The sequence below is a fragment of the Thamnophis sirtalis genome, unplaced genomic scaffold (genome assembly GCF_051295495.1).
Source record: "Thamnophis sirtalis isolate CommonGarterSnake01/CBP01778 unplaced genomic scaffold, rThaSir2_p1.2 scaffold_13, whole genome shotgun sequence".
Classification (NCBI taxonomy): domain Eukaryota; kingdom Metazoa; phylum Chordata; class Lepidosauria; order Squamata; family Natricidae; genus Thamnophis; species Thamnophis sirtalis.
In genome coordinates this window covers 15,707,260-15,732,382 of record NW_028261393.1, presented here as the reverse complement: position 1 = coordinate 15,732,382, position 25,123 = coordinate 15,707,260, and the positions used below count along the sequence as shown (strand labels likewise).

The window sequence follows — 25,123 nt, the reverse complement described above, 5'->3', positions numbered from 1 at the left end:
AAATGATACTTTCCCTGCCCAAGCTGGGGAACTTTCTAACTAAGGCTCAGGTTGTTAAATTCACCAGAATGACGAGTATTCTAACAATCCTTGCTTGCCTGCCCTGAAGTCCAAAAACAACAGTGGGGAATGGGGGGTGTAGAATTGCATTTATAATTTCCTTTGGCTGCATTGCAGATATAATTATTGTTAAGAACACATGTACAACATTTTATGAGATTCCCAGATGAAGGAAAAGAGCAAAACTTCATTCAGCAGAGCTCATTAAACTCACTATTTTTATCCCCTTGAAAAATATTTTGTAAACCAAATTTTAAAAATCTACTGCTCCCCCCCACCCCCACTCTCCCTTGCCATCTATTGCAACAAATCTGTTTTTAATTTTCGCTTCTGTTCAGAAATGAAAAATCAAAATGATTTTCCTGACTGCAGTAGATGTTTGCCTTGTGTTTGATACCCAAATGTAAATGCCCTCCAGGAGGTTGTTAATCCATGAGAGATTTCCCAAGGAAGAGGAGCTGCAAGCTAATGAGTTCACAACAAGGTTTTGTTGAAAGAAATATACTTCTGGGTTCAGTTCCAAATGGGAGAAAAGACACTGGATTCATGGAAGCTGCTTGGAAAGGTGGTTTATTGATAAACAGGATCACAATGCCTTGAAGATCTTGGGCGAAGGGGAAAAAGGATGCTGAGAGTGCCTGGGTTTTATGCCCTCTCTGGGCTTTTGAATTTGAGCTTGTATTCTGATTGTAGAATATAACTTTGAAGGTTGTCTTTTGAGTCCCAAGCTTGGTTGAGCCTTGCTGGGCGATGTAATCTTCCCAGCTGTCATGTGGTGATTCTGTTACTAGATGAGTAGATGACTAATCCTACCTTCCTTGGATCTTGGGTGAGGGCATTTGCCTATGAATAGACCTAGCTATCTCTTTATCTCTTAAGTGTGGACATCCGCTATTGAGAGCGGGGGCTATTAAGAGTGAGTCTGCTTCCTGCCTAAAATAAACATGTTTCTCCTTTTCTCGTCCAGGGAAATATAATATCCTGCCTTTTTAATATTTCCTAGAATATTTCATTTTTCTAGGAGAGAGGTGGGTGCTAACTTCCTACAGTTTATTAAAGGTAAAATAGTTACAGGAGTAAACACACCATGGTCCCTGAGCCAGACAATAGGTATGTATTTGGGGCCAAGGGCTGGTTTGTAAATCTTTTATAACCATGTGCAAAACAAGATATAAGAGAAACCAGCTTAGCAGTGAAATGCCCTTCCTATAAATACCTCAGTTTATTTGCAAAGAAATGCATCTTACTATGGTTTAGACCAGGGGTGTCAAACTCAAGGCCAGATCCCAGGGCTGGATCCGGCTCGTGGGGGTGCTTAGATCTGCCCCAGGAGGCTGCCCTAGAAACAGTGAAAAACCAGCCCACAGTGCCTCTGCCAGCGAAAACGGAGCTCGGGAGGGCCCTGTGCGGGCAGAGTCCTCGAGCCTCCACAGGCGTCCCTGACATGAGTGACGTCGAGCTGGCCATGCCCACCCTGGCCACACCTACCCCGGACCCCCAAGGTCAAACACAGCCATGCTGTGGCCCTCAAGGTTGACACCCCTGTTTTAGACTAAAGTTCAAGAAGTGGTTAAACGTCACATTAGGGTGTTTCAGTGTCTACATACTTACATGCATTTTTACAGTAGTGAAACATGTTTAGGGAGGGAGATTTTCTGGCCTCCTATATTATATACTAGCTGAATACCCGTGCTCCGCTACGAAACTATGTGATCGGGCTTGATAAATTGACATTTACAGCTTGAAAATCAATGAGTAGTTACAATTGGCCTCTCCTATCCCCTTCTCTCCCTCAGCCTTGCCCCACAGAATCCTCCCCTATCCTATCCTACCAGTGCTGGGATTCAGCCAGTTTGCACCTATTCGGGAGAACCAGTTGTTAACTTTCTAAGCAGTTCAGAGAACCGGATGTTGGAAGAAATCTCACTTTGGTATTTTTCCCATTTTACAGGGGTAATCCTGTAAGGAAGGCAAGTAGGAAACATTCTATTGTTGTTTCTAGCCTAATCTTTATTGCCCTGCTTACAGAAACTGCTTCTCCAGTTAACCATTATTACATTGTAACAGCTAAGCCCATTGACATGAATGTTATTGAGTTGGCCATGCCTACCTAGTCACATGACACACACCCCAAGGCCCACCTAGCAGCTGATCATTAGGGCAGAGAACCAGTTGTTAAAATTATTTGAATCCCACCACTGTATCCTATCTATCCTATCCTATCCTATCTCCTTCTCTTCCTCAGGCTCCTCTCCCAACTCCCAGCCAGCAGGCCGGATTACTCACACGCTGGCCATGTCCAGTTGGAACAGAGTTATTTTCAGGCTGGGAGGGGGAGTAGAGCATCTAACTCCTTAGCATCAGAGTGTGTTAATAATAATATAAGAAATACTAATGATCTGATGGTCATTTCCAAAACTCCTTTCTAAGCTAGAAGCCAAGGGGGACATGCGTGACACATTTTAAGTTTGTAGGCTTTACAATTCTGGAGATTTTGTGATGAGGCATGAGTGGTTTTCGCTTTTATATATAGAGATTCTCAAGGCAGGGTCAGGACCATTCAAATCTTGGGAGATATTTTGATTTATAGAACAGCATGCCTATAAATCAGTGTATTTCCAAGCACACCTTAAGTCCCATTAGATGTTACATAATGCATGTATAGTTTATGATTTTTTTCTTGCACATTTCACCCTGGGAAAGCACATGAAAACTTGTTTAGTCTGTTCTAAGACTTGACAATAAACTGACTCACTGTTGCACCTATCCTCATTACTTTCTGAAGTGCTTAGTTTGCTATATTTATTCTTGTGCCTCTTTAATAAAATAGAGTCTTTCTTATGCCCTTGGATTTATCAGCCTAATTAAATCCATTATCTTATGACAATTGAAATAATCCCTCCGGAGATTAAAGACATGATGGAATGAGAGTTATAAAAGTGAAAGCTGAATACTAAACTTCCTGAGGCCTCTTGTCAATTGTGATTCTAGTTAGATCAATTCTTTAATAGCAAATACAAAATAAAGCTTATTGATTTAATAAGAGTATATCACAACACAGGTTTCTCCCCCTTACATTGGGAAAGTTAATTGTTATGGTATTAAAATACCACTGTAAGAAACATTTTAACAATCACATTTCTTTGTAGTGTAATAATCTCTACTTAATAATCAACATAATGCACAATCTGCTCCATAATATAACTGGTTCTTTTGTTAGTTGCAAAGTCGTGTCCGACCCATTGCGCCCCCATGGACAATGTTCCTCCAGGCCTTCCTGTCCTCCACCATCCTCTGGAGTCCATTTAAACTCTGACTGCTTCAGTGGCTCAATCCAGTCATCTCATTCTCTGCCATCCCTTTCTTCTTTTGCCCTCAATCTTTTCCAGCACTAGGTTCTTCTCCAGTGACTCCTTCCTTCTCATTTAGGTGTAAATGAGTGTAAAAAGTATTTGAGTGTCATCTTCAGAATCTGGCCTTCTAAAGAGCAGTCAGGGTTGATCTCCTCTAGGACTGACCGGTGTGATCGCCTTGCAGTCCAAAGGGACTCACAGGTGTCTTCTTCAGCACTCGAGTTCATTCTTTGGTATAGCTGGTAGACATATTTAATTTAAAGAATGCTGCATCTTATCCTGAATAGTGTCTAAACTGCAAAAAATACTATGAAGACTTTTAATTTAAAAAAAATTGTTATCTGAAATGTCAAGCAAAATTCTCCCAATATTTTTTTGTAAGTTTTAACATTCATTAGAAACCCACATTATACATGCATCGTGTACCTTATCGTCATCATCTAGATAAATCCAAATATGAGGAAAATAGTTGCTGGAGTTATTTTGTATGCAGCAATGGTTGGAATAATTGGGGGGGAAATATGGGAAAACTGAGAAAACAATTAACAGATGAAAACAACATGGCCACAACTCTCCGGTGTGTGCTGATGTAACAGTCCTGATGAACTAAAATTTGGGACTCTTTTCTCATAGACTTTTCATTTAAAGGCTATTTTAGCAGTGACTCACAGATCACTCATTCCTGTTTACAACCATTCACTTACACTTCTAAAGTTTGGTGACACTTCTTGTTTGCACGAGTTTACAGCTTGGATACCATGACCCTAACAAATTGAACTGCAGATTGGTTTATGTGCCAGAATAATGCCCCTTTACAATTCTAGTCCCTACAATGGCATGTATTATGCTGGTACAGCAGATGTTTGAAACAATCAGCACATACACACACTTGCTAACAATGATTTAAAAAAAAAACAGAACTGTTCCAAAGGGTAAACTGTCCTGTAATTCTGTTGTGACATCAATATTTTTGCATCTTTTCTTTTTTTGAAGATATCATGTTGCAATTTTCTAAAACCATGTTACCATAGACAAAGATTAGTTTATGGAAGATGTTTTATAAACCAAAATAATTAAATATCTGCTGCTCCTCTTTGCTATTTCAAACCCATTACTCCCTTTTTACAACCCTGTAGTACTCATCTAGGGTGGAGTCGGGGCATTTACTGGCTGGGTGCCCTTCCTGACACCTAAATGGAAGTTCGCAGCAGATTTTTTTTTCTTTGCCCCCTAAATATCTGCCGCTACCAAGGATTGAACTCTCAACCTTCCAAGTAGGAGGCCAGCGTTTTCACCAGTAGGCCACAATGCTGCTTGTTATGAAAGGATAAAACATATACGTTTTCACAAGATAGATCTGTAATATAAAGCACATGGCATGATAGCTACATGAATGTTTGGGAAAAGGTCGGTTAATATCAAATATATAATTAAATCCCATTTTATTTATAAATAGTCTGTCATCTGCACCTCTGTAACTTGTCTGGCTTGGTTCTGCAATCCAGCAACACAGAGACAGACTTTCATTGAGAGCTGTGAAAATATTCACAGACCCCCTCACATCCTGGACATCAATTGTTTCAACTCCAACCCTCAAAACAACACTATAGAGCATTGCACATCAAGACAACTAGACACAAGGACAGTTTTTTCCAAATGCCATCAGTCTGCTAAACGAATAATTCCCTCACCACTGTCAAACTATTCACTAAGGCTGCATTATTATTACTATTAGTCTTCTCATTGTTCTTATCACCCATCTCCTATGACTGCAGGACTGTAACTTTCTTGCTTGTATCCTTACGATTTATATTGATATTGATGGTTTCCTGATTGCTTATTTGTACCCTATGACTGTCATTAAGTGTTGTATCTCATGATTCTTGATGAATGTATCTTTTCTTTTTATGTACTCTGAGAGCCTATGCACCAAAGACAAATTCCTTGTGTGTCCAATCACACTTGGCCAGTGAAGAATTCTATTCTATTCTATATATTTTAACATAATCTATTTGCATCTATCTTGTACAGGAAGTTCTTTGGCTGCCCCGCCAGTCTCTGAAAGTACTTGGGAGATCTGGTCTCCATTTTGTAGAAATGATTCCTGTATGGCTATCATATAAGTATGCCTATTATTAGAACGGTGCCAGGATTTGGAACTGAAGACAGGAAGATGCTTTGGAGACACAGAAGCACAAACAGCTGCATGATTTCAGGGTTAAGCTGCAGCCAGTTTAAAAAGCTGCAGACAGATCCTTCTGAATATTTCTGCTTTGACATTCAGAAATGTGGGTTAGCTTTTCAACTCAAAGCATTGCATAGCCTTACTATTTATAAGCATTTAATTTATAAGCATCCTATGGGACGTACATAATTTATAGTTTTCAGCTCCTGTTTAATTCCTGGGAATTCCTGGTAATAAAGTCAACACTTCTGGTTACTGCAATTCACCAACACCCACAGAAACAGGTGGCATAAATCATTGTTTTTAAGAAAAACTTCAAATGCATGGGTTTAGTGATGTTCACATGTTGAATTACTACATATTGCAGTAATTAACAAAGCATGCCATGTAATACTTTAAACAGATTGTCTTATTTCTCTCCAGTTCCTTAAAAATAAGATTTGCCTTATTCCCTGCCTTCCAGTGTTACACTGATAAATAATTTATACCGGGGGTCATCAAATTTTCGGACCCCTGGGATCACTAAATTCATAATTTTAAATCCCATGGACCACTAATATGATCTGCCTAAGGACCAGCTAGGTGGGCATGGCTAGGTGGTCCTGTGACTGGGTTGGCGTGGCCAACTCAATTTCACTCAGGTTGAGGGGTGCCTTGACAGCCTCTACTCGCCACTCCTCGCCTGCCCGCCCAGGCTCCTTAGGGCCCCAACAGAAAGCAGTTGTGGGAGCAAAGCAGCCATGATGAGAAAGAGTTGGCAAAACAGCTCAGTTCAGATTGGATCTGAACGAGAAGGAGGCTCAGCAGAAGCACTTCACTGAGAACTACGAGCATAGGCTTTCTAAGTAGAGGGAAGACCTGCGGGAGTGCAAGGCCAGGTACCGGCGCCTGGAGGCTCAGTGGGCTGGGATGATCAGCCAATTCCAGACCATGATTCAGTCCCACTGGAACGAGGCCCTCCGGCTCTTTGCCACTAGCAGCACTTCTCTCCAGCCTTCGCCCAAAGCCCCACACCAGGAGGCCGAAGCAGACCCCAAGTCAGAATTTCTGCCTCCCTCCGACCCACATAAAAGGACCCAGAAGTGGGAGACTCTCTGCAGCAACACAAACATTCATTGCACGTATCAGGCCCAGGGGCGTAGTTTGAGGACCCCTGATTTAGTGCAATATAAAAAATGCAAATAATTTTTCTGCAGACCACCAAAATTTTCCTGTGGACTTGGTGACGGCTGATTTATAGGACATCTAATTATCAGTCCAGAAACAAGCTGTAATGGTCATGTTAGCTTTTCTCCTACTTTTGTATTCATCAAATAAATAAAATAAAGTGCTGTTACAATTTGCTGGCCTTACCAATATCAGTGTACTCTATGCCAATTGCAGCCAAATATGAACTTGCAGACTAGAGAAGAATGTACAATATTATTTTGAAAAGCTATTGACAATGTGACTCACCAGTGTTTTGATATTTTAGTTTGATTAATCTTAGTCCGCAGCATCTTATTGCAACTTTTTTATTTAAAACAGAACTAACAAGACTTGCAAAAGAAACCTTTAGCAAAAAAGAATCAAGATACTCATGTTTTCAATAGCTTTATTTAGGATATGAAGTTGCCCCAAATGTTTTAAAGTGGCATAATTTAAATTGTAAACCATACATGTAAAATATTTAATACTGCAATAAAATTGTTACGTTTTGACTAAACAAGTTGTTGGAGAGTCAAACAGTGGTAGACAAAAGAAATGGCTTCTAGAGTTTATTGGTCCTTAGAAAATTTAGAAGCATTTAGAACAGGGATGGTGAAATGTTTTGGTGCCAAGTGCCCAAAGCGCTCGCACCTCTCCCAACATGCAATGCAAGTGTCCCCCCCCCCACCGTCCATGCATGCACATCTTATGCACATGCAAGGCCCCCACCCATTTTTGGCTTCCAGGTTGGTGCAAGAGGCCTTACAGGCCCAAAATCATTTTTGGCTTCCAGTGGTGCAGGGGAGGGGCGCACATGAACGCACCCCCCCATGCAATGAGAGTGCCCCCCACGCATGCGTCCCCACTGCCCACACATGCGCAGCAGAGACCCGGAGACCAGCTGGCCAGCGGGAAGCGTGCGTGAATGTGCAGTGGAGCTGGGCTGGGGAGATGGCTGGCGTGCCCACAGAGAAGGCTCTCCATGCCACCTCTGGCTCATGTGACATAGGTTTGCCACCATGGATTTAGAAGTATTCAAAATAATGCCACTGTTATTGCCTGATGGAACGTTTCATTTTGCTCATGTTAATAATCAATTTAAGCTCAAATGTAAAAACTGAAAAGATTGCATGTTCCACTATCTGATCTGTTGGAAGGCAATTATTTTGTTTCAAAAGAATTAGTGCATAATGAACAATATCAGATCTATATAAATCAAAATACACTGACATAACAATTCTCAGCTCCTTCCTTCCTTCCTCTGAGGGGAGGGGGGAGAGACTGGCAGTGCTGTCAGGGACCATGCTGATGGTGGCTGTGGTTTTCCAATAATGGGAAGGTGGTCCCAGTGAAAGGGAAGCCTCGCAGACTGCAAGGGCAGGCTGGCAAGCTGGGCATGGAGGTGCTGGTGCGCGCGCAGAGCTGATCTACAATTTGCTGTGGCCATCCGGGCTGGGACATGGTTCGCCTTAGATCTGGCCCACGCAGCCAGCCTGGAGCCAGCGAGAGACCGCCTCACCGCCTTGGCTATGCCCCGTGAGCATGCACACAGGAAGCGGCAAGCACATGTGTCCTAGATGAAAGGGAAGCGCTCAGAACGCAGTCAGCCTGCAGGGCAAGACGGTCCCCAGGGAATGCCAGGCCCCAGGTGTGCTCTCCATATGCACCCAGAGGGCCGCCCATTGCTGGCTTCAGGTGGCCCTGCGGATCTAAGGCCAACTGCGTTCTGGCCCGGATGGCTGCCACCAGGTTGTAGATGCGCCGGGTTAGTTCTTCACTGTTTCCAGGGGTGGCTTCATGGGCGAGATCTAACCTTGCGTACAGGGGTGAAATTCAGCAGGTTCTGACAGGTTCTGGAAAACCGGTAGCGGAAAATTTGAGTAGTTCGGAGAATCGACAAATACCACTTCTTGCTGGCCCCAGAGTGGGGTGGGAATGGAGATTTTGCAGTATCCTTCTCCTGCCATGCCCACCAAGCCACGCCCACAGAACCAGCAGTAAAACAATTTGAATTTCACTACCGATTGCAGGCCACATTTAGCCCGCGCACCTCGAGTTCGACACCCCTGCTCTAGTATATTGTTATTACACAAAGGAAAATGATATTAATACTGACTTCTAACTAACTTCTAACTTCTGACTCACCCCTGCTCTAGTATATTGTTATTACACAAAGGAAAATGACATTAATACTGACTTCTAACACTGTTCAGGCGTTATTTAAACTGGAGGAGTTGGCTGATGTCATTCCAATGACTCTGGCTGCCTAAAGCATTCACTCATTTTATGTAAATGGTTTTGGAAGAAAGCTTCATTGGGAAAATAAAGACTTTACAGCCCTTACTGAGATGCAAACCAGTGTGATTACTCTTCTACAAGCCTTCCTACTCTTTGCACAAATGACTGAAGAGAAGAAGCCATTGTCATTAGAATGATGCCAGTCAAAAGAGAACATAGAGAGTATCCAAAATCATAGTCTTTAAGGTGGAAATATAAATATATAGATCAAAGCATTACAAAACTTCTTTAACACTCTTCTGAAGAATCAAAATATATTGGGATTGAATATAGTTAATCATCAACATATCAGTTTTAATGAGTGTTCCTTGTAACAAGTAGAATATTTTAGAGACAAACCTGACTATTCCTACTAAATGATTTGCTTGGTTTTGCTATACAAGGTTTCCAAAAAATGCTTATTTTGAGGGGGAAATTGTCAGCATTTCTTGCTGCAATCCATTTTCTTCAAGGTTACGTCTTTTTCGAGCCCGACTTGACTTCTGATTTCATGGATACATTTATGTCGTTTTCTTGACAGCAACAGAGAAGTGGTTCACCCTTGCCTTCGCGATCTTTTCTTGACTTCCTAGTTTAGTCTACAGTCTTGCTATTCCGTGGAGGTTCCCCATTGAAATAGAAATCAAGCAGGGGTGAAATTCAGCAGGTTCTGGAGAACTGGTAGCGGAAATTTTGAGTAGTTTGGAGAACCGGCAAATACCACCTCTGGCTGGCCCCAGGGTGGGGAGGAAATGGGGATTTTGCAGTATCCTCCCCCTACCTCGCCCACCAAATCACGTCTACAGAACCGGTAATTTAAAAAAATGAATTTCATCACTGAAATCAAGACAGATTCTCCTTAATTTCTGAACCTAGATAAAATGTCCTGTTTTGCCATCTGCATAGACAATTCATTTTGATAATTGAGCCATTTATTAGCACCACTTTCAATAGTAGAAAAAAGTATGCCACAACAATAATGCCATACCTAGGGTTAATATAGTAGTTACGCTGAAGACTATTTTGTTTCCCCAGGTGCAGGGATCCTCACCAAACAAGCCAAATTTAGAGAATAAGAATTGGCATAATACAAAAAATCTCTGAAACATCAAGCTGCAATAAAGTGCTAAAAAGTGTTAGGGTTCATTTGCTTCCACAAAGGGAATCCTTCTCTTTCATTTGATGTTGACCCGAGGCACTGAAATGCTATTCACAATGTCCTCGTACTGAGGAGGGGGATCCAAATGACATGCAGATTCATTTCTGGGTGTGCTACTTTCGCCAGCAACTTCCTCGTAGGATGGTGGCGGTTCACAGTGTGACATCTCGATTGGTAAGAAGCCCATAGGCCCCTCTGTGTGGCTCAGGTACACTGGGGAGCGCCCACTGCCTTCAAACATTTCTTCTTGGGGAGAATGAAGAACGCTGAATGACGGAAGGATAGGACTTCTCCCATCAGGAATGGCTCTGTCGTCTGTATCTTCCCTGCTTCTGCTCTGCATGTACATGGACTGCCGGTGTGCGGTTTTTTGGAACAGGCATCTCCATGTGACAAATATAATAAGGACCACCACCAAAAGGCCAATGACTAGAGGAAACGTTAGGTAAAATGGGTACCAGTTCTGTCCTGTGTTGCTCCCTCCATAGAGTCCATTGGTGTAGTCTTTCCAAAATTCTGCCTAAAAAAAGTGAACGATGGGTTATTATGATCCATTTTTACCTACTGGTACTACAATGATGGTTGTTTGTCATTAAGCTTTGATTTTTGTATTTAGTTTATTGCAGTATGTTTGAATGACAAGTGGACTAGAATCATTTGAAACAAAGAAAACAAGGCAGGACTAAGAAAAAATGAGTTCCTTTTTACAAATTACTGCATTTTTCAGAGTGTAAGATGTACTTCCCCCCCTCCTAAAAGAGGGTGAAAATTTGGGTGCGTCTTATACACCGAATGTAGCCAAAAACGCAAAGCACGGAGGAGGCAATGGTCTGTGGCAATCCCTGCAGCTGGAACAGATGATTGGGGGTATTCCGGGAGGCCGATCCACCCGCCAATCAGCTGCTCATGCTGAATCAGGCTGCAATAATGTGCTAAAGCTGACCTGCCTGTTCTCTATTTGCTACAAGGACGTGTCAGAGTTTGCAGCAGCAATCACATTGAGAGAGCGCACACAAGTAACTGATTCAGCAGGATTCAATAACTTCTCTTTCTATATAACACAACACATTAAGGAAATATACAATACCAAAAGCAGGTTTTCCAAAGTGGTAGTTCGGCAGAGGAAAGAAGTTTCACTTTCAGTTTTAGTTTCAGGTATCAGCACATCATGCAGCTTTAGTACGAACAAGCCATGCCCAGGTTCCTTGTTGTCTTCTTCCTTGGTTGCTCACACAGCAACTACAGTTTGTTTCCAAACATCCCCTCAACTCTCTCACATAATGACAGGACGCTAGCCAGATGAATACCATGGAAGCTGGTAGGCAAAGGCAGAATATGTTTTTTCTTACTTTCCTCCCCAAAAACTAAGGTGCGTCTTATACTCCGGTGCGTTTACAGCCCCAAAAATACGGTAATCTCTAAAAGGAGGAATTGAAATTTGGTATCTCAAATTTGGGACAAGTTGAACAAGTTCATCTTGTCCATGTTATAATAAAAATAGCTGAATAAAAATAGTCACATGATGAGATCTTGTAGGTCTGCTGAAAGATCATTCTGGAATGATTCAGCAAAAAGGAACTGACTCAGAGTAAGGATCATCTAGGTCCAAAATCTAAAATTTCATATTTATAGTTATTTTCTAGCCTCATTCTTTTAAGATAAGAACACAAAATATGCCATAGCTCTAATGTAGTATCATGTATTATACGAAAAAATGTTAGATAAATATGTGAAGAATGTTTTGTATTTTTTAGTAGGTAACTTACTGTCTTTTCATCATTTTCAAATGCTTCTCTTGCCTCTTCTTTATCACAGCGTTCTTCATAACATTCACGCTCAATGTTTCCTTTTTTAAGTTCTTCCAAAAGTCCATTCGCCCGTGGGTATCTTTTTAAGACAGAATTGGCCTTAGCCTCTACGAGGAATACTGCAGAAAACAAGGATTTACTAGTACTTACAAGATGAGAAATTTATGTTCAGGATAATAATATTCTGCACCATGAAGATGTACATTTGGCAGCAATATTAGTTCTGGCCAGCTCGACATCACTCATGTCAGGGGCAACTGTGCTGGCCAAATGCTAAGGGAGGACTTGGCAGACCCTCCCTCTCATTATGTTAAAATATGATTGCATCATTAAAACAATGATGCAATTCTCATCAGGTTGCATTGTCAGAATGGGGAAACTGATACATACATACATACATACATACATACATACACACACACACACACACACACACACACACACACACACACACACACACACACCACAGAAGTGACTACACCACCACCACCCCACATTTTGTAAATATTTAAGGATATCTTTTCATGGGACAACACTGAAGAAATGACACTTGGCTACAATGTAAAGTAGTGAGTATTCAGCTTGCATAACAGTGTAAATGTGCTGTCCCCTCAATTAATGCAACACACAGCCCTTAATGTCTAAACTGCTAGCAAGATATACTTAAATGTTTACAAAATGTGAGGGGGTGTACTCACTTCTGTGATATATTGTATGTGTGTACACACACACACACACACACACACACACACAAAAGTTGGGCAATGGACATGCAAAAAAAATATTTCACCCACAGAGTTAAAAAGGGACTTATACAGCGTTACACATTTTTCAAAGTGAATGGTAAGTTTTATTATGGCGCACAGATAGATAATATGCACTTACCACTATTCATGTTTAACACTTTTCTCTAGAAAGTGCTGAAAGGAAAAGAGAAACAACTTTTGTTAATGGAATAAAACAGTTTTAAATCAAGAAATATTAAGTGGTACAAATCGGATTACAGGTTTATCTCTTCCGATAATGCAGATCTTATCGTTCTATTTTTGAACATTTCATTTAATATGACTATCTACATAACATCATATTTTCATTTTAGAAATAAAAACAATCTATGCTATGCTTTTGTCAAGTCTGCTTCACTTCTGAAATGATTAATGATTTCCATTAAGCCCTTTAAGTAGTTCCTGGATAACAATTTTCTGGATAATCTTGTTTCAATTGCAGTTTTTTATTTCAAATGGATACCAACACCTTAGTTTAATAGATGAAGGATTGCTACTTATATAAGTTACTAAATAAATATATAAGAAGAACTCACTCTTTGAAGTTTCTGGCAAAAGACAAAAAGAAAATTTCCTCTTGATATTAAAAGAGGATACTGACATTTCTCAACAACTCAGAATCATAGCTGAAGAAGAGTAGCTTAAGAAAGAGGAAATATAAACCACACTTACCATTTCCTAACATAAACTGGGAATTCAGAAATTCAATATTTTGCTGGACCAGTTCAGCCAGATAGTAATAGTACAATGAAAATAAATGTCAAGAAACTATCTTAATTGAAACCTTATTGTATAGAGTTCACACCTGTCAGATTTCCCCACTCCAGGGGAAGATTTACTGCAAAATCCCCATTTCCTCCCGATCAGCTGGGACACAGGAGGCAGAGAATAGAACCGGCATTTACCGGTTCTCAGAAACTACTCAAAATTTCCACTACAGGTTCTCCAGAACTGGTCAGAACCTGCTGAATACCACCTCTGGCACACACTTGAAAGTAAATCAGGAAGACTCTAATTGTGGAGTCTGTCTGGCAAGAACAAAGAATGCTTGTCCACAGGAAATATGCATCTGTAAAGCTTGTAACAATTGTGGGTAGTTAGAAAGCTGATAAAAGTAACAAGTTTTAGGCAAGTTGCAGACCTCAGCTAAAAGTTAGGAATAGAGAAGGCCTGCAGCAAATGAAATGTGTGTTAGATAACTCCTGGGGCATTCATTAGCCAAGGCTTAGGAATAGGGACAGCTAAGGACCAATAGAACAAATTGTAGAATTATTACTAAAATGTTTAAATTGTTGGACCCTGTCATTTTATAACTGGCATGGCACATTCTCTCTGAGAATGACTAGTTCAAAGTCATCCAATAAGATTCAGTGTACAGTACATAAATTGTATATAGTGAGTATATGTGAAGAGAATAAAATATAATACTGAGAGTACAAGTTTAACTTTGATTTAACAATAGCCATTTTCTCATAATATGGAACTGATTGGATTTCCAAATTATTTCTAGGAATTTATTGTGTGTAAAACCACAATTGTTTTGCAACTGAAATGTAACACCTATTTTTAAAACTTTTTAAAAAGATTTCTTTTTTTAAAAGAAATTTATCTATATTGAGATTTAGAGACTGATCTCTATTGAGCAGGCTTAAATGCTCAAAATACAGAAAACATCCTAAAACCACATTACAAGATATATACCTCCCTCAAGTGTAATTATCTGTTGAATTTGATGTATAGAGAGATATTTTCTCTTACACATCGCCCATCTATTTTAGTCCTGTTTCACAGTACAAAACACAAATGCTTAAGCAACTTTAACATGTTTCTTGAATTTTAAAGAGAAACAAGTAAAGACACGCATGTCCTTTGATTCAAAGTACAGAATGTACATGGATACTGACATAAATCATAGCTTGTAAGAACTGCTGTCATTGATTACAAAAAAAAGAGGGCTGTGAAAATATTTACTGACCCCCTCACATTCTAGACATAAATTGTTTCTATCTTCAAACGATGCTATAGGGCACTGTACACCACAACAACTAGACGCAAGGACAGTTTTTTCCCCAAATGCCATCACTCTGCTAAACAACTAATCCACACAACACTGTCAAATTATCTACTAAGACTGTATTATTATTATTATTCTCTTCCTTCCTAGTACCTATCTCTTTCCACTTATGACTATAATCATGTTGCTTGTATCTTTAAAATGTATATTGTTTTGTTTCCCAGTATAATATGATTGGTTATTAGTAACCTATGACTATCACTAAGTGTTGTATTTTATTATTCTTGATGAATGTATTCTATTTTATTTTTCTTTATGTACACTGAGAGCATGTGCACCAAAGACAAATTCCTTGTTGTCCAATTACACTTGGCCAATGAAGAATTCTACTCTATTCTATTCTATTCTATTTCTATTCAATTCCATTTCTATTCCATTCCATTCAATACCAACACATTAACACATCTGAAAATTCTGAGACTGGTTTGAAGCATTTGATGTAGCCAGCAAAGATCTATTATTTCAGTAGTTTACAAAAAATGCAGCCTATTGTTAACAAACGCCACGAAGACCAACAACAATGAATAAAAAATAGCAATAATATAATAAAAAGTAATAAATAAAATATTTTATAATTTAATAATAATTTAATATTATTTAATAACAATAAAATAATAAAAAAGAACAATAACGCCACCTCCATGTATGAACTGGAACAAACAGTATGATAAATAAAAAACTAAAGTGAAACAGCTTTTCCCAGCAGAATATTTTTCTGTTGGACTGCTATTCCCCTCACTACCAACCAACACGGAAGCTGCGTGAAGAAACAAGAAGACACAATGGAGAGAATTTCCTGCTTAACTTGGCAGGGTTGGAAGGCAACGAAGTGAGCGATTAACAAGAGCAGAGAAATCAAGGGAAATTGTTTTTTTAAATGTCACTTCATCTGGATGAATGAAGTTCGCAGCTCAAGAGAACGGATAAAGCCTAGGCATTCCCCTACATTTCGCCGCGCCTGCTTGAAAATTAATCTTTGTATTAAGAATAATTTACAACTAGATCTATTGGCATGCACTTCCTGTCCCGAACGCTTTTCCAGATCCTCAAACTGCAGCTTCTCGCCACGGTTCGGCTTCCTAACATTGATTGAACTTATTGCCAAAAGAGGGCTGGATTTTCACAACCAGGTTAACCACTACTGTCCCTTGGCTCAGCGCGGCTAATCCAAGCCTTCCGAAAACTTTCTTACAGCCACTCCAAATCCGCCATGTAAGAACAATTGGTTTCCCCACAGATTGAAAGACGCTCGTTCCCTTTTTCATGCAGTCCCCCGCCGACTTAGGCGCCTGTTAAACCCAAACTCACCTTCTTTTTTTGCCTTTACAGACGGCTTCGGCACTTCAACTAGTCCTTTACAGCTCGAACCCTTTGGGAAAGCTGGCTCTGCGCAAGCGTCATTCCAAAAATTAACTCCACCCTGTAATTCCTAATGCTGGGGGAAGAAAGGAAAGCCAAGCTGTAAAAGTGTGGTGGATATGGGAGGAAAAGCTGTTAGAGAAGAGGCCATAGCCCCACCCCGTCTTATTCTGATAGGTTCAGGACAGTAACCCCTTCTTCTCCGTTCTCTCCATAGACTGTATGGCAGTTTGTGCTTTCAATTCAGTTAAGGGCAGGAGGCAGCGGGAATGGTGGTTTCAGAGTTTAGGCAAAGAACTGAGTTCCTTTCCTTTGAAGATAAGTTTTCCAAAAACTCCACTAAAAAGGAAGCTCAAACTGTCCAAGGAGCTGCTGATTCTGTTCTACAGAGGAATTATTGAGTCTGTCTTCTGCACCTCCATAACTGTCTGGTTTGGCTCTGCAACCAAACAAGACAAACACAGACTTCAGAGGATAATTAGAACTGCAGAAAAAACAACGGCTACCAATCTGCCATCCATTGAGGACCTGTATATTGCATGAGTCAAAAAGTGGGCTGTGAAAATATCCACACACCCCTCACATCCTGGACATAAATTGTTTCAACTCCTACCCTCAAAGCGATGCTTTAGGGTACTGCACACCAGAACAAATAGACACAAGGACAGTTTTTTTCCCAAACGCCATCACCCTGCTAAACGAATCATTCTCTCAACACTGCCAAACTATTCACCAAGTCTGCATTGCTATTACTATTGGTCTTCTCATCGTTCCTATTACCCATCTCCTCCCACTTATGACTGCAATTTTGTTATTTGTATCCTCACGATTTATACTCATTGTTTCCTAGTATGATTTGATTGCTTATTTGTATCCTATGACTATCATTGTATTGTACCTTATAATTTGTGGTGAATGTATCTTTTTTTTAATGTACACTGAGAGCAGATGCACCAAAGAAAAATTCCTTGTGTGTCCAATCACACTTGGCCAATAAAGAATTCTATTCTATTCTATTCTATTTATTCTATTCTAAATGCAAGCAAATACTTTCTCTGTTTTGTTCCTGGAAAGTTTGCAGGACTGATGATAGGAATTGGTATATAAATGATGTGAGATAGGGGGATCCCTCAAGGATTCTAGCACTATATATCATGCACCCTGCTTTAAAAGTAACAGTTATATATGGTTCAACTAGTTCCTTACAGCCCTGGCCAGCATTAGTCAACAAAGGAAAACACCCAGGTGGTGTGTTTTTTTTTCAAAGAGGTAATTGAGTGATTATTCCATTCCATTACAACCTCTTCTTACACTGTGAGGTTTACTGCGGTGATGCTGTATTTCAGAAGAAAGCCTTCCTTGAGCTCAGGAACTGGCAAATACATCCTAACCCAGATTCAAGCACTTTCTACAAAGGCAGGGCTTGTCCCATAAAATAAAACTAAAAAAACCACTTTTGAATCAAGCTCACCTCCTGATGACAGCATCCGATGGCCAACATAGAGAAGTCATTTGCTCCCTCAGGAATCCCCCCCCCCAATTCCTCAGACTAGTCTACAGCCCAAGAACCTTGTGGTCTCTAATACAAGTACTAACCAAGTCCAGTCTAGCTTAATGTTCACACAGATGCAGTCATAATATGACTTGTTGACTTTGTCAGAAGCCAACTGGGAAGATTGGAAATGGTGATCATGGGATCCTAGGACACTGCATATGTCCTAATGATGTGACAGGTGCCAAGCACCTAAATTTTTAATCATATGATTGTGGGGATGCTGCTACAATGGTGATCATTAGGGCTAGTTGTTACTTTTAACACTGTTAACCGTGAGAACAACTAACCAGTGGGAACAGCTTATCGCCAGAAGTTTTGGTGGCTTCATCACTGGATATTTTAAAGAGGAAACTGGACAGTCACGTCTCTGAAATGGTACAGGGTCTCCTGCTTGAGCAGGGGGTTGGACTAGAAGACCTCGAAGGTCCTTCCCAGTTCTATTCTGAATAACTTTCGGCAGTCATAAGGGTGAGAAGCAGTGCTACAGTCACTTTTCAAGATCTTCCAAGCAGGAGGACCAATTAGAAGTCAACTTTTTTCAGTGCTACTCCTGAGTGAGATTCTGCCATTGCCTCTAACTCGGTCCTAGGAGTGAGACAATAACAAGGAAGCTCCGCAAAGAATCGCTACTGTTCAGCCCAGCCCGACGCTTTGCAACCCTACGCACGTCACCGGACAACAACGTCCTCATGCTCCGAGGCCAGCCTTACCTTTTCCCTTCAACCTTTCGGCGCTTTTTCCCCACGGGTTCCTCTTTCGGCGAACGTAAGGATCCGCAAAATCGGACTAGTCCGAAACTATTACTACTATTCCACAGCCTTAAGTCGGGGAGCCGGAACAAGCGGTTACCAGCTACCCCATTCGCAAAAATTATGCTTCCGAAATCTCTTGATAGCGATTCCGCACGGGAAGGAGAAAGCCGTAGCCACCCCTCTCCGTGTGCTAAACACAGCAGAAGCCCTTTTTTAAGCGCGCGCTCCGCGAGCGCCGCTGCCATTGATCCATCACGCCTCTTCAGGTCACAGCGAAGAAGGCCACCCAACTACAGCCATCCCAGTCAACTCTGCGGAGGTTTGACTTCATAACCGCCCTCACGACGGTTCCAAATCCGATTCCATTTTAAAATAGAGCAAACATGTCTCCTTTTTCTAGCAGATATGCAAATTGACGCGCAGAATTCTGGGTAGAAAGCCCGGGAGTTTAGTTTTTCGTGCTCAAGACAGACCTTGTCAAAGGCGGATTTAACGCAGGAAGCAGAGGGGATTAATTAGCTTTGGTAATTAAGGGGATTAATTAGCTTTGGTAATTAAGGGGATTAATTAGCTTTGCTAATTAACTTCAGTTGATAGGTGCACCAGCCCGGACTGAAACAATAAAGCACCTTTGCTGGAATAAACCAATTCCACCGAAGTACAAGGCAATTCCTTTCCAAGTAAAGCTTGTTCGTTTATTATTTGTTTCCTGGTTTTTCCTTCCAATTGAAAGTTGGCCTTAACTTTAATGCACAGAGACCTTCCGAATTAAACCTCAAATCAGCCCAAACGCAGAGCCTGGCTCCCAGTGATGGATTAAGGCTCACTCATGCTCTAAACACTGACAAATCTTAGTCCGTCCCCTCCTCCTTTGTACATACTGTAGAAATCTTCATTGGTTTTTTATTTCTTTCTCAACTTTGTGGGGTCCCCTTTGGGCCTGCTGCCCTAAGTATGTGCTTAATCTGCTTAAAGGTTAATACACCATTGCTGGCTACGTCCGCATAATATGCTGACCCATGGCTGAATGAGCTCCGCTTTTTAAGATCCCAATGGCTGGCTGCACCATAAACTGATCATGGTGTGCCTGGGCTGCACAACCCAAAGGGGCTCGCCTTAGTTTGCAATTCAATGGGTCGTGCAAACGCAGTTCTAGCTCATTTGGCATTGGAACCCAAATCCCCCTTCTCCAAATCGAGGATTATATTTGAGGGATACAAGTATTTATTTCCCTTTCCAAGATATTAGTGCAAAACCCATTGGTTTTCCCTCATCCTTCTCTCTGCTCTGTTCACACAAAATGCTTAGCCTGCGAACTGAATGTCTGTAGAGATTCTCAGCCATCCAAGGACATAGTTGTCCCAAAGGTGTTTTTTTTCAGGAGGCAACTGGACTTACTTGGTTTTTTTTTTTTTGAAGACGTTTTGCTTCTCACCCAAGAAGCTTCTTCAACTCTGATGGGATAGTGAGGAATGGAAGGATTTATACTTCTTGCAGACAGCTGGTCATTTGCATCCTTTTAGAGGAGTCACTGAAGCACTTGCAGGTTTATCTGTGTCCTCAGGGTCACCTGAGTGGTGCAAATGGTTCCTGTAGTCTGCAATTTCCCTCCCTCTGGAAATCCATTCCTACTCCCACACTATTCAAAAGGTCTTCATACTAAATTGTATAGCTAAAAGTCTGCAGAGATTCTGTCATCCCATGTTGACCCTCTAAAAGGATGCAAATGTCCCGCTGTCTGCAGGGAATATAAATCCTTCCATTCCCCACTATCACGTCAGAGCTGAAGAAGCTTCTTGCATGAGAAGCGAAACGTCTTCAAAAGAAAAGAAAAAAAACCCCAAGAAAGTCCAGTTGCCTCCTGAAAAAGCCCCTTTGGGACTGCGAACTGAATGGAATCCATTTCCGAGTCGGCCCAATGCGCTGAAGAGTAACCAAAGAAACCAAAAACTAACCAAAAGAAGTCAGTTCACCCAAAATAACTAATCTTAGGTTGCACAAAGGAACCCCTTAAATCTACGGTTCGCCTGGACAGGCACGTGCTGCGAGCTCTAACCTAACAGAGAAAGAGCTTTATTATTCCTCGCCTTACGGACTACAACTCCCAACCAGCGTCGTCCGGAGTTGGCGCTTGCGCAGTCACAGCCAGACCCGCCCAACGGACGAAAGACAGAAAGGGACGTCCCGATTGGTTGGTGTGAGCAGGCCGGTTGGCGCGCGGGCTGAGAAAAAGGGAGTTTCCCGTACTTCCGTGGCTTCGCGGTCGTGACCCCGGAAGTGTTATGTCGGCGGAGAACCCGCTGACGGCGAAGGCGGCTGGTGGCGGCGGCGGCGGCTCTTCCGAGGGAGCGGGAACGATATGAGAAGCTAGGCGGCTGAGGCGCCGGTAAGTAAGGGAGAGAGGGAGGGAACGGGCCGTGATAGAGACCGAGGGATGGCCGGGATGAAACTCCGCTTAAACTAAGACAAGGCGACGGAGGGAAGGAGTCCAGAGATGCCTATTTGCTCTTTAGTGTTCGGCGTGGGCGCCATATCTTAAGTGTAACCCAAGGACTCTCTCTCGCCTACACAACAACCCTTCAGGGTAGGCTGGCCTGAGGTGGGTGGGTGTGGGCTGTAACTTATCCACATACATGCACCTATTGAGTCTGTCATCTGCACCTCTGTAACTGTCTGGTTTGGCTCTGCAACCCAACAAGACAGAGACAGACTTCAGAGGATAGTTAGGACTGCAGAAAAAACAACTGCTTCCAATCTGCCTTCCATTGAGGATCTGTATACTGCACGAGTCAGAAAGAGGGCTGTGAAAATATCTACACACCTCTCACATCCTGGACATAAATTGTTTCAACTCCCACCCTCAAAACGACGCTACAGAGCACTGCACACTAAGACAACTAGACATAAGGATAGTTTTCCCCTCAAATGCCATCACTCTGCTAAACAAATAATTCCCTCGCCACTGTCAAACCATTCACTAAGGCTGCATTTTTTATTACTATTAGTCTTCTCATCGTTCCTATCTCTCATCTCCTCCCACTTATGACTGCAGGACTGTAACTTGTTGCTGTATCCTTTCGATTGATATTGATTGTTTCCTTATTGCTTATTTGTACCCTATGACTCATGATGAATGTATCTTTTCTTTTATGTATACCGAGAGCATATGGACCAAAAACAAATTCCTTTTGTGTCCAATCACACTTGGCCAATAAAGAATTCTACTCTATTATCTATTGTTACTTTGGCTAGTGAGATAGGTGGAGTATAAATTGAATGAATTAAAATGCCAGGTACCGCCAGCCCAATACTGCCTCCATAGCATTCTGGCTCTCTTATAGAGACTTCCTCTTGACAGCAAGAGCCCCCACTTTCCTAGATGTTATTTTGGTTTTCAAACACCTCTATGTCACCTTTTGTCCTTTTTTAATGTATTTTGAAAAAAAATAATACATTATTGTCTGTGAGTGCGTTATTGGTATGGGTATTTTGTGATAGTTGATAATTATAAGTATAATCGTTATTGTCATTGTACTTAAATACAACAAAAGTGTGGAAACCTTTTGGGAAAAGTGTATTTTTGAAGTTTGATGGCTAATAACACCACTTTTTTTTGAGTTTCAAGATAATCATATTCTACTGCTGGAATGGCCTGGGAATAGCCCACATCTTAACCCAATTGAAAATCTATGGAGCCCACTAAAGAAACTTGTTAGTCAGAAACAACCTAGCAATAAAACCCAGTTAAGAAGCAATCATTCAATCTTGGTTTCACATAACAGGTGTAGAACTAAAACACTTGGTTCACTCCATGGGAAGACATTGTAACGCTGTAATTCATGCTAAAGTTTACCCAACTAAATATTAGCTGACTGGTAACTAACTGGTAATAATTTTTGCATATCTCATTTCACTTTTCTTCTTTATAACTGCTATTCTGATAGCAAATCTTTCATAAATCCTTCAATGCATTACATTCTTGATTAAATTATCTTTCCATTGATATATAATTTTATGGTACTACTCCAAAAAAAGTGTTATTAGCTAGTTTTAGAAAATATACTTTTCCAAAAGGTTTCCACAATTTTGGCCACTACTGTAATTAAACAATACATGAAACCCATGAATAGTAACCACTTAGAACCAAATCAAAGCTGTTTAGTCATTTTGGGCTCTTAATCACTTGATGAACATCGGATCTCCTTTTGGTAACTACTGCTTTGATTTCTGTAAGCTCATGCTTGCCCTGTCAGTGATAATACCTTGTCACCTTGACCTGGGTTGACAAAATGTCTGGAACAGTAACCTGCAAGATTATAAGACCAGTTTTAAAGGAGACACAAGGGGAGAACATCCTGTGTTGTGGTGCTTTGCTGCATGTCAAAGTCTCTTATTCTTTTTCAGGCTGGAGGCAGGAACACAATGTTCTAAAAAAAATTGTATAAGTATTCACAGCCAGGGAAGAACTGTTATGGAGGTTAATTCTGACTATTTACTTGCAGGAACATTTTTTTTTTCTTTTGAAAATGGCCTCTCCGTTCAATGGCCCCACAGCAGTTTCTGATGTAATTAAAGATCTAGATACTCAGATAGCTGTAAGTAAATTGGCTTGAAGTGACCTTAGCATGGCATGCTAGCATCATGATGAAAAGCTGCAGGTTTGTGATTTGTTCATTTTAATCATGTGCAGAGATTGAAATCTGATGGCAAACAAGCTTTGCAAGAATATATTGTTTTCCAGTTTATTAACAGAATATAATACGATCTGTGTGCTATTTCTTAATTCTGGCCTTGAATATGTGACTGAAATCTCTCTTCTGAGTCCTTGTACAGATTAGAACTTAGGGTTGCTTTATTATTCTATCAATCTCTCTGCATTCTAGCATTTCATTCTTGTTGGAGCCATGGAATGTTTTATAAATAGCCTCTATCCAGAAGAATCAACTTGGTTTTTAGGGCAACAGTTAATCCAGGAATGATAGATTGGATTGGACTTACTTACTGTGCAACAGACCTAAATTGTGAAGCTTTCAAATAGGTGAGATTGAAGAAAAATCTAAAGTTTATTCTGGCTTTGAGCTCCATGCTTTTCCTCTCTTTCACAGCCAGCTCCTTTTAATGGCAGTTGTATTCTACCTTGACAAGAAATATTTGATTATATTGAAATCAGTTCTGGATGAGAATCTCACCCCCAAAAGAATATCATTGTCTTTTTTTCAGTGTGTTGAGCAAAGTAAATGCATGATGATAAGAATGGAACATTAACATTGTAATCTTCTAAATATTTTGTGTATTATTCTATCTGAACTTTATTCAGTAATAAATATGATATTGAACTTGCTATTTTTGATTGTATATGTACAGCATGGTTTGGTCTTGACGTGGTGTTACAAGTTGCAGTGTTAAACTAATTATAGTCTGAGCTGAATTAATGTACTACATTCAATAACTCACAGCTCAGGAAAAATCCCTAAGAGGGCTATTTACAATACTGGCTATATTTTCACTGATAAGTTGCTTTCATTAGTAACAGGTTCTTGAACTCAGTTAACATGCCCAAGATACTGACATTTCAATTCTGCCACTTGGTTTCTAACTTTGAGGTCTGTTTCTTCTTCTAGCTGATTGGTTTGGGACCACATAATCCAAAAAAGAAGCACGATCTGGATAAGCTCTATGACCTCAAGGCTAAAGCTCAGCAGATTATGAACCAGTTTGGTCCATCTACCTTGATCAATTTATCAAACTTTTCTTCAATCAAAGCAGAAGCAGGCAATACTCCTCCTCATACTTCCATGGCAAACAATACCTCTGTGGCAAAGATGCCTGGGACCCCCAGCAGTGGAGGGCGCCTCAGTCCTGAAAGTAATCAGGTAATTGGCCATGATGTGAGATGCAGTCAGCACATCTGGAGGGCTGGGGGGGGGGAGGTTGCTTTAGAGCAGGGGTGAGGAATTATGGCTCGTTTATGACTTGTGGACTTCCAAAGTTCAAAAGTTCTAAAATAGCCATAGTTCCCCACCTCTGCTTTAGAGGTTCTCCTTAGGGGCACCATCATATATGTTGCTGACTAGAAGTGCTCCTGAAGCAAGATCTTTTGATTTTGACTGCACAGAAGTGACTATGGCAAAATCAACCAGATAAAATGTGCTGATATTTTCTATAGATATTAACAAAGAAGAAACTGCAGGATCTGGTTAGAGAAGTGGATCCAAATGAGCAGCTGGATGAAGATGTGGAGGAGGTAGGCATGCCTTAGCTGAAATGAGCATCCAAAACATCTCCTTGGTTAAAATATGTCATTTTATTCCTTCTAATTTTTCTCTTTGGGGGCATGAAGAATGCCAATTCAGTACCTTGAATTGTCCCGGAGAATAACCTTCCGAAGCAAAGTGTTGGTGACCTCCACCATTCTTGCTGATGCTGAATTCCATTTTCACAGATGTTGCTGCAGATTGCTGACGACTTCATTGAAAGCGTGGTGACCGCTGCCTGCCAGCTGGCACGGCATCGCAAGTCTAACACTTTGGAAGTAAAGGATGTCCAGCTGCATCTTGGTCAGTGCAAA

General features: G+C 40.9%; 2 protein-coding genes and 1 non-coding gene across 5 annotated transcripts in view; 1 reads left to right on the top strand and 2 right to left on the bottom strand.

Moving 5' to 3' along the window:
- Nucleotides 1-8,934: 8,934 nt before the first annotated feature.
- On the bottom strand, nucleotides 8,935-18,764 carry PRRG1 (proline rich and Gla domain 1). Its single transcript, XM_014051771.2, has 5 exons — nucleotides 18,514-18,764; nucleotides 16,198-16,324; nucleotides 12,916-12,950; nucleotides 11,989-12,149; nucleotides 8,935-10,742 (listed from the first exon to the last, which is right to left on the bottom strand). Exons 3-5 carry the CDS (start codon nucleotides 12,923-12,925, stop codon nucleotides 10,239-10,241), a joined length of 675 nt encoding a protein of 224 aa, XP_013907246.2. The 5' UTR covers nucleotides 12,926-12,950; nucleotides 16,198-16,324; nucleotides 18,514-18,764; the 3' UTR covers nucleotides 8,935-10,238.
- Nucleotides 18,629-18,769, bottom strand: LOC148043082 (U11 spliceosomal RNA). The gene has a single exon (XR_015698432.1). It is a non-coding gene; the product is annotated as a U11 spliceosomal RNA (small nuclear RNA).
- Nucleotides 18,770-20,826: 2,057 nt separating this feature from the next.
- TAF12 (TATA-box binding protein associated factor 12) overlaps nucleotides 20,827-25,123 on the top strand; it is a 9,464-nt gene continuing 5,167 nt past the window's right edge. Inside the window, exons 1-5 of one of the 3 annotated variants that reach the window (XM_014051772.2) lie at nucleotides 20,833-20,941; nucleotides 23,439-23,593; nucleotides 24,177-24,428; nucleotides 24,722-24,799; nucleotides 24,998-25,112. In XM_014051772.2, the coding sequence (XP_013907247.1) occupies nucleotides 24,261-24,428; nucleotides 24,722-24,799; nucleotides 24,998-25,112 (361 nt within the window). In that variant the 5' untranslated portion in view covers nucleotides 20,833-20,941; nucleotides 23,439-23,593; nucleotides 24,177-24,260. Of the gene's footprint in view, nucleotides 20,942-23,057; nucleotides 23,151-23,438; nucleotides 23,594-24,176; nucleotides 24,429-24,721; nucleotides 24,800-24,997; nucleotides 25,113-25,123 lie in introns of all 3 variants that reach the window. The other 2 variants (XM_087728422.1, XM_014051773.2) reach the window with 2 other exon arrangements.